This window comes from Fukomys damarensis, unplaced genomic scaffold, assembly GCF_012274545.1.
Source record: "Fukomys damarensis isolate Sample0158 unplaced genomic scaffold, DMR_v1.0_HiC HiC_scaffold_9, whole genome shotgun sequence".
NCBI classification, from domain to species: Eukaryota; Metazoa; Chordata; class Mammalia; order Rodentia; family Bathyergidae; genus Fukomys; species Fukomys damarensis.
Window position 1 is genome coordinate 37,070,422 of NW_022900921.1, and position 13,574 is coordinate 37,083,995.

The window sequence follows — 13,574 nt, forward strand, 5'->3', positions numbered from 1 at the left end:
TGAGTAGTACCCTATTGTGTATAAATACCACATTTACTTTATCTGTTGGTGGACATTTCAGTTGTTTCCAAGATTTAGCTATTGCAAATTGTGGTGCAATAAACATGGGTGCGTATGTATCACTGTAATATGGTGTCTTTAACTCTTTCAGGAAAATACTTGGGAGGGGAATAGCTGGGTCAAGTAGAATTTTTATTTTTAGTTTATGAATTTCCACTGATTTCCAAAGTGGATATGCCAGTCTATACTCCCACTGGCAATGATGAAATGTTCCTTTTTCCCTACAGCCTCCCCAGCATTTATTATTGTTTGATTTCTTTCACAGCCATTCTTTCTGGAGACAAAATCTCAGTTGTTTTCATTGCATTTCTCAATGGGCAGTAATGCTGAACATTTTTCATGTATTTTTGACCACTTGTACTTCTTCATTTGTGAAGTGTCTATTCATTTCCAATGCCCATTTTTTAACTCAGTCTCTATGTTTTTTGGGGGGGAGATCTGACTTTTTTTTTTTTTTTAGTTCTTTATATATTCTAAATTCTAATGTGCTTTTTTAAAAGTACAAGGAGGGACTGTGGTTTGAATGTTTGCTGTCTCCAATCCCTGGGTTGAGATTCTCACCCCCAGATGAGGGCATTAGGCAGTGTGGCCCTGAGTGAGGCAGAACCACTCACCCTATCTACCTAGTGAGGACACAAATAGCACGTACAACTTGGGAGCCAGAGAGCAAGCCTGCACCAATAATCTGGTGGCACAGTGATCTTAGAACTTCCCAGGCTCCAGAAATCTGCAAAATAATATTCTGCAGCTTATAAGCCACTCAGTTATGGCATTCTGTTGCAGCAGTTTGAATGGACTAAGACAGGACTCAAATTGTCATCATGATGTAAAAATTCCTGGATTACAGCCTGATTCCTGCACACATTTTAAGTATAAAGTTGTAATTTTAGATCATTATAGGATGCTGCAAAGAAAAATGCTTATGCAAGGATACATGGGCACTTCATAAAAAGAGGTAACACACAGGATAAGCATGGTAAAAAAAAAAGAGAGAAAAGGGACAATGAAGGTGATGAGAGAAAGAGGAGAAGGCTGGGAAAGAGAAAGTGAAAGAGAGAAAATGTGCTTTAAATCAATCCAGCAACTAAAAATTTAGGTTGAATTAGAGGCAGTGATTCACACTAAAATAAGCCTATTTATAGTATATAATTAAATGTAAAATCTACATCTAAAACACAGCATTATTTACACAAATATCTTTTAACACCTTTTTAAAATGAATAAATCTACATATTAAATATGATTAGGTAAAACTTTTGAGTTCAGTGGTCTGACCTAAATGTTTACTTGTAGCAACAATAAAAGTTACTTTATAGCAATAATAATTGCAACCAAGGCTCAACAATTTACCTCCCTGAAATGCAGCAAATCTCATGAAGAAACTAAAAGAAGTTATACAGAAGAGGTCTTCTGTATAATTCACTAACAATGGTAGTAAGGAGCTTTTTTCTCACAAAATCTTTAAAACAAACCCTAAAATATGGTGCTCATGGCTAAAGAAAGCTGTGTTTGGAGCCATAAAGTTCAGGAAGAAAAATTTCCCCTACTATAACTCTCAAAGTCAACACAAGATATATTGTAACCCAAGCTACAGAAAGTTACTATGCAGCCTGTATATGCAGTATTTGTATACTGAAGTTCTCAATTCTGTATTAATTATATGTGTGAGAAACTCTCAAAATACAGTATTTAAGTTACCCAGTGATTTTTAAATCTACCATGAAGAATCTAACTAAAGATGTGATTAACTTATGTAAGCAGAAATAACTATTCTCTGAGTTCACATAATTCAAGTAACTCCTCAAACAATTTATAATAGAACAAAGTAGAGTTAAGAATATATATGCAAGCCTACTATCGGCTACAAAGCAAAACACCTGATGCTAGTCCAGGAAAAATCAAGCAAAGATAAAAGCACCTGAATTTCAAAGCCAAATATATACTATGACAGAAAAATAATAATTTAAAACGAGATTAAATTTTTAGTAAAAATATTCACATATTATATGAGAACATTTAATAACTACAAATGTTAATCATAATATATTTAAAAAGAAGTGACTAGAAAAGCATTGTATACCAGAAAAGATTAAATGGAATCACCTATTAATAGGTCAGTACAAATAAGTTAAACATAAAATAATTTGGAAATACATGTTTTCTTAAAGAAAATTTCATAAATTTCCCAAAACAATGAATCTTAAACTTTTTAAGTGTTCAAAAATACTCTAAAATGAGGCTGGGGGTTTAGCTCAGTGGTTCTGCCGCCTGCCTCACAAGCGCAAGGACCTGAGTTTGATCCCCAGTACCAAAAATACTCTAAAATGTATTCAAAAGACAGAAGTTATTCTTTAAAATGCAAGACAAATTGAGGCTTTGAAATAAAAGCAAAAATTTGTGAAGTTTAATTTTAACATAAAATTATTGCAAGATGTCTTTAATCCACTTAAGAAAGCATAACATACTGTCTCATTTTATTACACCAAATAATCATTTGACATTAGATATTTCAGATTACAAACCAACTCATCTGTTAAATCCAAAAATGAGTCAACAATGAAAGACAGAAATCTAACTTTGTTTAGTATATTTAAATATTTTCTGTATAGTTTCCCTGAATACACATAAACATTCTAATTGCAACCATCATTATAGGGTCTAATGAGGGATTAATCTAGGCCAAAAAGAAACAAATAAATAAACATGAAAATTGTCAGAAACCACTACTAATGCATGTTCACGTACCCTGCCTCCTTTTCACAAACAATATTTTTTTAAAATTTGGGTATAAGAGGAGGGGAAAGAAAACAAGGGAAAAGAAAAAAATGTGAAAAAAGGAAAAAATGGAAACAAAGTCTTTGTAAATAAGGAAGGGTGAAGGGGGTTAAGAGAGGGCAAGGGTATGGGGAAAAAAAAAGAATCAAGACATGTAAAGGTACAAGATCCCAACGATAAATGTAACAGTATTGTTTGCTTTAAATGTACCAATAAACTTAATGGGGGAAACATTTTTTGGTACTGGGGATTGAATTTAGGACTCTGCACTTGCCAGGTAGGCACAGCACCACTGAGCTACATCCCAGCCCCAACAAACAATATTTCTCAAGCTTACCATTAAACTTCATGTTTAGCTTTCTTCCAACCTAACACTAGAGACAAGAAACTCCAGAAGTCATAAAGACCAAAACATATTTCTTCTTCTTGGTAAAATATGTACCTAAATGTAACAGATTCAACTTGTATATAATAAATATACACTGCATACAAAATCCCAGTAAATATTTTCCCAGTGAGTGTATGGAAATTTGATCTTTCAAACTGAAGGGTTTTGCCCATAAAAAAAAAGATTTAAATAGCTCTAGCTACAGAAATGTGTTCTCAAAATAATAACTGTATTTTAGTCTAATCTACTTCAGTTATTTCCATACGGAAACTTAAAAAAAATCAATTTACTACAGTCACAAAATCTGTTCAATTAACACTGAAAAATTAGAACTTATCCAGAGTGATTTCAAATGAAAATGGATACTATTTCAAAATAACATGCTTCTCTCTGAAATACTCAGGCAATTAACAGAAAATGAAAATAAATTAGTTGAGTTCAAGTTTAATACCTAAAGAATACTTATTCTTTATTTCTTTATACTATTTTATGAAACAAATAATTCAATCTAAACTGTTTGATGATCATTATTTTCTTTTGCTACTTACTTCACACTCTAAAATTCATGTACAAGGTCACAAATTGATGTAGGATGTACCCTATTAGTCTACAATCCACACTCATTAAAAGAAACAATACTGCTCAAATCAGACATAATGTCTTTTCATTTTATATATGAGGTCTTCTTACCTAGCTCAGCAACTAATTATATTCTAAATTATGGATTAGAAAATAATGTATTAAAGGCATGTTTTTAAAAATAAATACAGTATGAAATATTTCTTTTTACTGAGTCAGAGTTTTAGTTTTCTATTTATGGCTATTTGGTTTACTTCCTTCTTCTCAACAAGATTAATAGGAACCCTCATTATTCTTCAGAAAGTCAAAAGCCCACAACTTAAACTTGATGAAAACTTAATGTAGTATTTTCAGCTAAAACAGGTAAATTAGCACCATAGGAACTGTACTAAATTTTAACACTATTCATTAAGAGCTCCATTTTCCTGAGTTTGCGTTTGTTCTTTGGCATTGGCTTAGGATATAATCCATTTTTCAGAAGATATTCCTTGCTGAGACGAATTTGAGCACCATGTTGAAGTTGGAAAGAGCATAAAGCTTGAAGAGGACGAAGCAAGGTCTGTTAAAGAAAAAAAAAGGACACTAAAAAAAGTATTTGTAACAGATCATAATATTTTATATTTTTCCTTCAAAACAAATTATTGTGTTTTCCATTATTATTGGCTTTTAAGTGTAAAAGAAAGAGATATCTAAACAACTTCATAGTTGTTTCTAAATAAATAGTATTTTTTAATTCATAAATTCCCTACCACTAAGGAATTTTAGTAAAGGATACAAATGATAGAGAGAACTTTTGTAAATAGTTTGAAACCTATAAAATGTTAAAGAAAATATGGAATAACCACTGCCTTTTGCTTCTGTAATTTGCTTTGCTTTGCTTGTTTAACAAAACGCCAGAGGTTTCACCATTGAAACTTAAAGGCATGTAGCCTGTTTAAAAATTAACAAATGCTAGTCAGGTGTGGTGGCGCATGCCTGTAATCCCAGCACTTGGGAGGCTGAGGCAGGAGGATCGCTGTGAGTTCGAGACCAGCCTGGGCTAGATAGTGAGTTCCAGGTCAGTCTCAACTACACAGTGAGACCCTATCTCAAAAAAATAAGTAAATAAATAAAATTAACAAATGCCAGAGGTGCTTAGCCGCATCCCAGGATGAGACCAGATGTTCAAACTAAGATAACAGTCCCTGAGCCATAAAACTTTCTGTTAATCATATGACTATAAAGGTGTTAAAATGAAAGGAATATCACCAGTCCTGCTTTCCTAACCTTACTCACACTCTTGTGGGCTGGAATAGCTAAAGATAAACATCCTGAAAGAAAATGCTACATTTGGGTTAACATTGAAACTGTCTTGCAACCTTGATTTATGATGGGAACTGTGGGAACTAGAATGTCTTATTACCTAAAATGAGGTCATGATTGTAAGACTCATAAAATACAGGTTGTAACCCACACCAGGGTCAATCATTTGGCATAGCCTTTGGTGTAGGCCAACCCCTTGCTGGCAAAGTAAACTTTTTCTATTTTACCCACTTCTGTGTCTCTGTGTGTAATTTACTAGTATCTTCTGCAACACAAACACTAATTTTCTATATGGGCAATAAAGTCTGAACTAAATTTTTTATTTTATTCAAAAGCATGAAATATTGTTGCCATTATAGTAATTTAATCTGTAGCAAGGAGGCCAAAAGAAATAATTACACATAATGATAAGTACATCCAATGAGCTAATTAAGTGTCAGTCAAATTAATGCAATCTTACTAGCACTTGACAAACAATGGCAGCAACTGTCAAGTGGTTTACTACTTCTCTCACACTAGTTTATGGACACATGCAAGTTATAGGCCCAAGTCTTAGGGTATTCGAAACCAGTCTAACCATATAAGTATCTGTCTAAATCCAAATACCCATAGGGCCAAGCATGAAACGTAAACATGTGAACCTAAGAAACCAATAAGCTAATGAAGACTGTTGGAGGGTATAATACAACTATTGTACATATTCTATCTGAAGTTATTTAAATTTTTTAAAATTGCCAATTTTTAAAACATATTTTAGGTCTGATTCTCTCCTTGGACTTTTAGACTCCTGGTCTAAATTTTTTAAGTAACAACAGCAAAAAAGCATGATTGAACAAATTGTTAACAAAACAAAAGATAAAAACTGAAAGATTTAACTACAAAAATCTCAAAATGTCCAGTGAAAATTCATCCTTCCACATATATAACTGTAAGTAGTAGAAAGGGCTTTCTTCTATAACAAACTCATAGTTGCTCCTCTACATCCATTATTATTAAAAGAATCCAAAGTTCATTGAAGGTGGTAATCTGTCCAGTTAGCAATATTACACTGACTAATAAAATGACACAGTCTACTGAAGGTAGTAAGTCCCTTCACCACCTGCCCTGCATCTTCCTTTATGAAAGCAGAGTGATTTATCCACCAGGTGGGGCTACCAAAGGTATGCTGTAAAAGCTGACAGATTTAGCAGGCATAGGCATTTTCTTCCTTCTTCCTACCTGGAACATGACTGTTGGTGGTGGAGCAAGCAGCAAGTGACCCTTAGACAATAAAAACAAAAGGTGATGGACAGAAAGAAGGAACCCCATAATGTCCTTTCCAAATGTCATTGCAAGCACAAGACTGTCCACCTCAGCATGTCTAATTTAGAAGAGAAAAAGAAACTCTCATTTGACTTTATTACTGCCATTAGGGCTCTGTTTTCATTCAAACACTCCTTATCAATATATACCAATAAGAAAAAAGACACATCTTGCAAAAGCTATATCCAGTATTGTTGTGAAAAGCCCCTTAGGATACACTCATAATTTCTTTAAAAAAAAAAGAGGAAAGGAAAAGGAAAAATGACTATACACTACTTTACAGAGGCAACAGAGTGGACAGACTGAACTGTGAAAGGTTTAATTTAGCTCATTGTTTGGGAAAATTTAGTTCATAGTCAGCTGTTCCAAGGCAGAAATATTACAGAAGAAAGGCATGACAGGACAAAGGTACTTACTTAGTGGCCAGAGAGCACAGTAGGGAACAGTACCAGAGAGTAACTGGGTAGGGCCCATACATGCATAGTCCTCAAAACCAGGAGTGTGCTTTATGAATCTTATTGGACATTTCTTAATCTAATGCAGTTCACAAATGAGAATTAAGGAGAAATGCCTGTTCTCCTTAGCAAATGATCAGAGCATTTCTAATCACTCTTTGAAGATAGGTATGGCCATATACCTTGTTTTGCTTAATGAAATGCAAGCACAAATAATGTGTGCCACCTTTTCACAGAACCCTTAAAAATGTTCTGGGCTTTACCACCTTCCGTGCCTCTTCCTTTGCGAAAGAGAGTGATGTGTCTAGATAGTTTGGCCCCCAAGCTGGGTCCCTTAATGTCTACAATGAGCAATCCCACTTGTCAGACAACATTAAAGAGGAATAGCCCTTTATTATGTTGTGCCACTTTAAATCTAATCCAACCTATCTTAACTGATGTTATCTATATGACTTACTAGATACATACTTTGAGGTAAATAACATAACCTCTTCTTGCCTCATTTTTTCATCTGTACATTGCCAAGTGTTCGGCATATACTTGATAACAAGGAATAATGTTTCTACATAAACAAAAAACATCACATCAGAGGCAATGTGAAGCTATATGAAAAAAAATTGCCTTAGGATAACAAAGAAAATCCTCTACCTGTAAAATAAGTTTATTTCTAAATGACTTTTCGGGGGAAAATCAGTATTTCGCAAATTCATCTGTATGTACAAAGAGGCAAGTTTTCAAGGAACCATTACTACCAGCCCTTGATGGTGAGCAGAGCCAAGCCACTGGGCTATGTGCAGCTCAAAATTTCTCCCTCAGTTACTGTTGAAAGTTTATAAAGTAAAACTTCCTACATCAAGAAGGTCCCATAATGAAAAAGATCCCCAAGCTAAAGGTTCCAAAAGTATAAAAAGTCACGGTACATATTACAGTAGTTAACATGCTTAACTAAATAAAATAACTATTAAGAAAATAATTGTTGATAAAAGTTAACAATGGTTATTTCAAAACAACTTTTGTTGATGTATAGGCAAGAATAAGAGGGGCAAAGGAGGAGAAAAGGTTTGACACAGTGCCTGTGCTACTGACAACTGTGACTCTTAACACACATTATCTTAATTCTTTTTTTGTTTGTTTTTTGGTGGTAGTAGGGATTGAACCTAGTTGGGCTCTACCTGTGAGCTACATCTCCAGACCTTTTCATTTTTTTGAGATAGTCTTGCTACTTTTCATTTTGAGACAGTCTTGCTACTTTGCCCAGGCTGGCCTTGGCCTTGAGCATGCAATCCTCCTACCTCAGCCTGCCAAGTAGCTGGACTTACAGGTGTGCACTATCACACCTGGCTACTCAATTCCTTCTGAAGTAACTATTTTTTGTATATTTCAGGTAAAAAACAAGCACAAATAGATTGTATGAACTTCCCACTGGCAAAAGGTGATGATAACAAGTAATGAAGTTGTAATTCAAATCTCTTTAAAGCCCATATCATGTTACATCCAGGGAGCTATGATCTATGACTTATATCACACTAATTTTAGATGATTGAAAAGTTCTCTAGATTAAAGGAAAACAATGAATCAAAAGACTAACAAAGTTGTTCAATGCTAAGCCTACAGAATGAAGCCATGAAAATTTAATGCTCTCCTCTGCCACCCTAGAATTTTATTAGAATACTCCCAATAAAAGGTTATTGAGAGGAAATGTACATTATACCTTTCCTCCCCAAAGCAGACAGTAATTGCGTTTCATACAGAAACATGCTAATTTTTTATTGAAACTATACTGAATAAGCTGAGTTGAGAGCTCACCTCTTAAACTAATTTTTATTATAAACTGGTAACCAACTTTTGCCATCTATAATAATAAGCAACTTAGAAAGAAAATCTGATGCTTTCTCTGACATTCTTCTAACAGTCCTTGCCCTTGAGAGCTTTTGATTTTCTTTAGGATTAATATCTTGGAAACTAACACAATTATATTGAACTGAACTTTTATATTAATTGAAATTTCTATCAAGGCTTAGGCAAAGCCTTACACTAGTAACCATAATATATAATGAGAGAGGGAAAGAGTACTTTATTCATGTGTGTTGTGGTATGTGTCTGTCTTGTGTGTTCTGTGGTACATGTTGTGGAGGGGAAGTTATAAATCTCATTTAGTTCTGTTTATTATGCTCTGACTTTTCTTCTCAGTTGTAGTTATTAAAATATTTTAATTATTTAAAACTCAATATTTTATTTAACTATTGTTCTCCTGTTATAAATGCAAAATTTTTTATAATCTCCAAAAGATCCTTAGTAAGCTCACTGAAACATTACTCTTTGCTGAATGATTATTAATTACATATGCAATCATCAGACTTCCATGAAAAGTAAATAGAAAAATGATTGTAGGTTATGACCTTTTCATATTCTGTAGGTGTTTCTTTTTCAAAGTGTCTTTTATATGCTACACAAGTTTAATAAGATAAACAACATTAATATAGCTCTTCAAATAAAGGAATCAATGCAAAAAAAGTTGCTATAAAATGGATCTCTTAATTAAAAAGAAAAAAGTTGAACACAAGAGAATGAAAACTACTAAAAACAATAAAAAATACTAAAAGAAAAGTATAACCAAAAAACTCTATTTGGTGTCATGCTACTTAAATGCAATTTAGCATATTACAAATGCTGTTTGCACAGCTTAGTATGAATATTTAAATAATGCAATCTGGAATGCTAAGGTAACAGAAAAACATCAGAGGGAAAAAGAGGGGTACAAAGTACGTACATTTTTATCTGATACATTCTACTTGTCACTTGAGGTACAAATTTAACAAGATAAGCGTGTCTAAATTTTCCAAGTGAAACCTAAACAAACTTCTTGAAAAAAACTATAGCTAGGGATTTAGCTCAGCGGTTCGGTGGCTTGCCTTACAAGCACAAGGACCCGAGTTCAATCCCTGGTACCAAAAAAAAAAAGAAAGAAAAAAGAAAAAAACTATGATTTTCCACATACCTCCTGTATGTAATTGTTTTTCTCTAAGATGGAAAGAGCAATAGCTGCACACTCCAGTGTAGAAAGGCACCTATTGGTTGGTTGCATCCGAATTACATACTGACTGGAAATGTTAGTTTTTAACTGCACCTGAAATAAAAAACAAAATAGCAGAATGCAATTTTTGTTCTAAATTTTAAAAGTAAATGTATTTTAAATATTACTTTCCTTCTAAAATTGTCAATGGCTTAAAAATACTAAACGTATTAATATTTGTATGTACTATTTTGTCACTATCATAAGCAAGAGAATAGTCATCTGAAAAAGATATAGCAAAAATATATATAAATGCCTACATGTGCAAAGTAAAAGACTAATAATTCTCAGGGGGAAAAAAAGAGTATATACTTTACAAAGCAGAATAGAATGCCAAACAGTTATGCAAAAAATAGTTAAAATAATCTAATGCAAATTAAAACCACCAAAAATAACATTTCACACTCAGAGTACTAAATTACAAAGGATTAACACCACCAAATAAATCAGATAAGGGGCAATTTAACTCTCATGTACTGTGGAGGGATTTAAGATGGTATAATCACTTTATAGAATTCTTTGTTTATGACTCATTCTTCCCTTATTTCTTACTATATTAAATGCATATATACAGACATTTTTATATACACACATATACACAGAAAGTATACATAAAATACTCAGACTGGGCTGGGGATTTACCTCAGTGGCACCGTGCCTGACTTGAAAGTGCAAGGTCCTGAGTTCAACCCCCAGGACCAAAAAAAAAAACCTCTCATTAAAAGTAGCATACTATATAATTTGTCTCAGTGAAAATAATATCTTAACATTTACTCGAACAGTCAGATGTAAAAAAAAAGGCAACAGAAAATCAAAGGCAAACATTTTGGTGCTTCAATTCCTGTTTTAATTAAATATAACTCAAGCAATCTTATACTCATAAAATCATATTCCTAGCCCACACTCTAATCAGAATCACATTTAAAGGCATGTAAGTAGATGGTAATTTCACCTTTAACTCATGTAAGATGTGAGCACAGGTACTGGAGGTGGTGGTATCTAAGCCTTATCATAGCGCAACTTATTAAAATCAGGTGGATTGGCTTATTTTCCAGTATCCCCAAAGTAGTGTGAGTCTCACACCTTTAAACCATCAAACTGTCACCCGAAGCATCCAGTCCCTCAGTTCCTTCCGTCCTTTGTGTCTCACACAGCGCCCCCCCATGATGAGCAAGCAATATTATTCTTCTACTCTGTATCTGTTTAAAGAATTCTTCTCTTTAAAAAAATGTTTTTCTTCCTCAGAGATAGGGTAAGGGAGAAGAAAGCTGCTGCTGCAGCAGCTGGTGCTGCTGCTGCTAAGTCTGCATTATAAAATGATCTATTGGATTTTGGAATACTCATTTTTAAAGCAGATTTGACCGTTTCTTATGTGTGTTTATATTAAAATTATTTCATACCTCTACTAATGGAAAAGATGGGGAAAATGCAGGGAAGAAAAAGAGAAGGAGGAAAATGGTTAAGAAATGTGTATGGTGATAAAAGAAAGTTAGCCTTGGATTAAATAACTATAAGAGTAATTCACAAGGTTAATTAATGGTAATTACTAAGGGCTTTAATATTTCATCAAGGAAACAGAAACAGTACAGCCAGCTAGTTTCCAATACTTAATTCCAAGTATTCAATGGAGAAATTTATACTAGACATCACAAATTATACTAGACAGACATCACAATTCATACTAGACACCAAAAATCCTTGGGAAACATGAAAAATTTGGGATTTTGTTTACTGGAATACATTTCATCTTTTTTCAAAAAGTCTGTTTCAGGGAAGAGTTTGATTCCCTACTGGAAAAAACTCAAAATTTGAAATTTATCATATGTTAAAAGACCTCAGATTATTCTTTACAAATCGCCTTTCCAGAAATTACAAAGCAACCAGTAAAAGGCACCCAGCTAAGATATGTCATGCTACTAACAAATTCTATTAGATAACAGCACACTAACTATAGCCTTCTCATGGATTTTTTTTTTTTGCTTATGTGCTATTCTACCTTCATCACATACTTGATTCAATTATCTTTTCAACAAGTCACAGGCATCATAATAACTAATTTCTAAGAAATTGCTTGTCTTCCTAATTAAAAATTAAAGAAAATTCAAGGCAAAATTATTGTTTAAAAATAGAAAAAGGACTGGGGATGTAGCATAATAGAGCATGTGCTTAGCATATGTGAGATCCTGGGTTCAATCCCCAGCACCACTGACATGGGGGGAGGGGCATACTGGACATATAATGAAAATATGGACTATAGAAACAGTATTTTGAAAAACCATGATAGTTACATCTAACCTGACAATAACTATTAAAGTTCAGCCATGTCCTTTAGATTCTTAGTTTCCCCTCATATCCTCCTCACCTATAAAATCAGACAGGTACGATGTCTTTAAAACAGAAAGACAGATGAACTTATCTTTTCCCTATCCTAAAATTATAAATTTTAGAAGTCGTGTTGACTCAAAGAATGCTTCAGCAATTTTATATTTTTGAAAGCTAGTTCTCTATGCTTATAGGTTATTCTTACTCAGAAACAAGAAAATCAGTGATCAGCTGAGAGTTCTACTGGTTTTGTGGGCTTATAATGTCATTGTAGAAGTAGTCCATTCTTTCAGATGTTTTTCTGAACATGGCTTCAGATCTTTTCCATTGGCTTTCCAAATTTACTAAAACTTCATTTTCTAAAAATATGTTATAATGCCTTCCTCTTTCCATTATTTCAAGTGTATCTTTAAAATAATACCATTGTCTTTCTGAGCCATCAACAGATGCATGGATAAAGAAAATGTAGTTTTTAGACACAATGGAGAACTACTCTGCCATAAAGAGAAACTTGAGTCATTTATTGGAAAACGGGTGCACTATGAGACCACAGTGTTAAATGAGATAAATCAGACTCATGAGCTTAAATATTGCATGGTTTCTCTTAAATGAGAATTTATAAATAAAGAGCAAAAGAAAAGATAAATAATAGGAAATAGAAAGATCATTCTCAAATGACAGGGATAAAGAGATGGAGAGAGTAGGAAGGGGATAGTGAATTAAAAAAGAATTATGTACTTATGTATATGTATCAACTCTATACAAGAAATGGAAACATTATATACCGCAAACATGAACCAATAAAAAAAATAACAGTCCCAGTTAACAGGTTTTGATGGCTATGATCACTGTTCAGGTGCATTTTTATAAGGGCTCCTTCCTTTCTACTTATATGATTAGCTACTCCTGCTACAAGTAATCTGTACCATTAAAACTTTGAATAACAGAGCATTTTCAATGGTTTAGCAGTAAATTTTAGGTCTAAAAAAATATTCAATGAAATAAGTCATGGCTTACGTTTAGCAGCATATTTTAACTAATTTATTATAAACAGTTAATTCTTTTGGCAAACAAACTATATTTTAAAAGATCTCAAGATTAAAATTATAATTTTAATTCATACCCCCAAAATAGTGCATTTTTGTAATCTGATTATAATTACTTGCTCTCTATCAGCAGGCCATTTTAAGTCAAATTTATAATTACTTAAAACTATTATGTGCTTCAATTAAGAGTCACAAGATCAGCCAGGGATTTGCCTCAGTAGTTCTGCTGCCTGCCTCACAAGCCCAAGGACCCAAGTTCAATTCCCAGTACC

At 33.3% G+C, this 13,574-nt stretch overlaps 1 protein-coding gene across 1 annotated transcript in view; it reads right to left on the reverse strand.

Moving 5' to 3' along the window:
- Positions 1-3,744: 3,744 nt before the first annotated feature.
- Dtwd2 (DTW domain containing 2) overlaps positions 3,745-13,574 on the reverse strand; it is a 145,412-nt gene continuing 135,582 nt past the window's right edge. Inside the window, exons 9-10 of the mRNA XM_010633903.2 lie at positions 9,860-9,988; positions 3,745-4,361 (exon numbers count right to left, since the gene is read on the reverse strand). Coding sequence (XP_010632205.1) covers positions 4,191-4,361; positions 9,860-9,988 — 300 coding nt within the window. The 3' untranslated portion in view covers positions 3,745-4,190. The remainder of the gene's footprint in view (positions 4,362-9,859; positions 9,989-13,574) is intronic.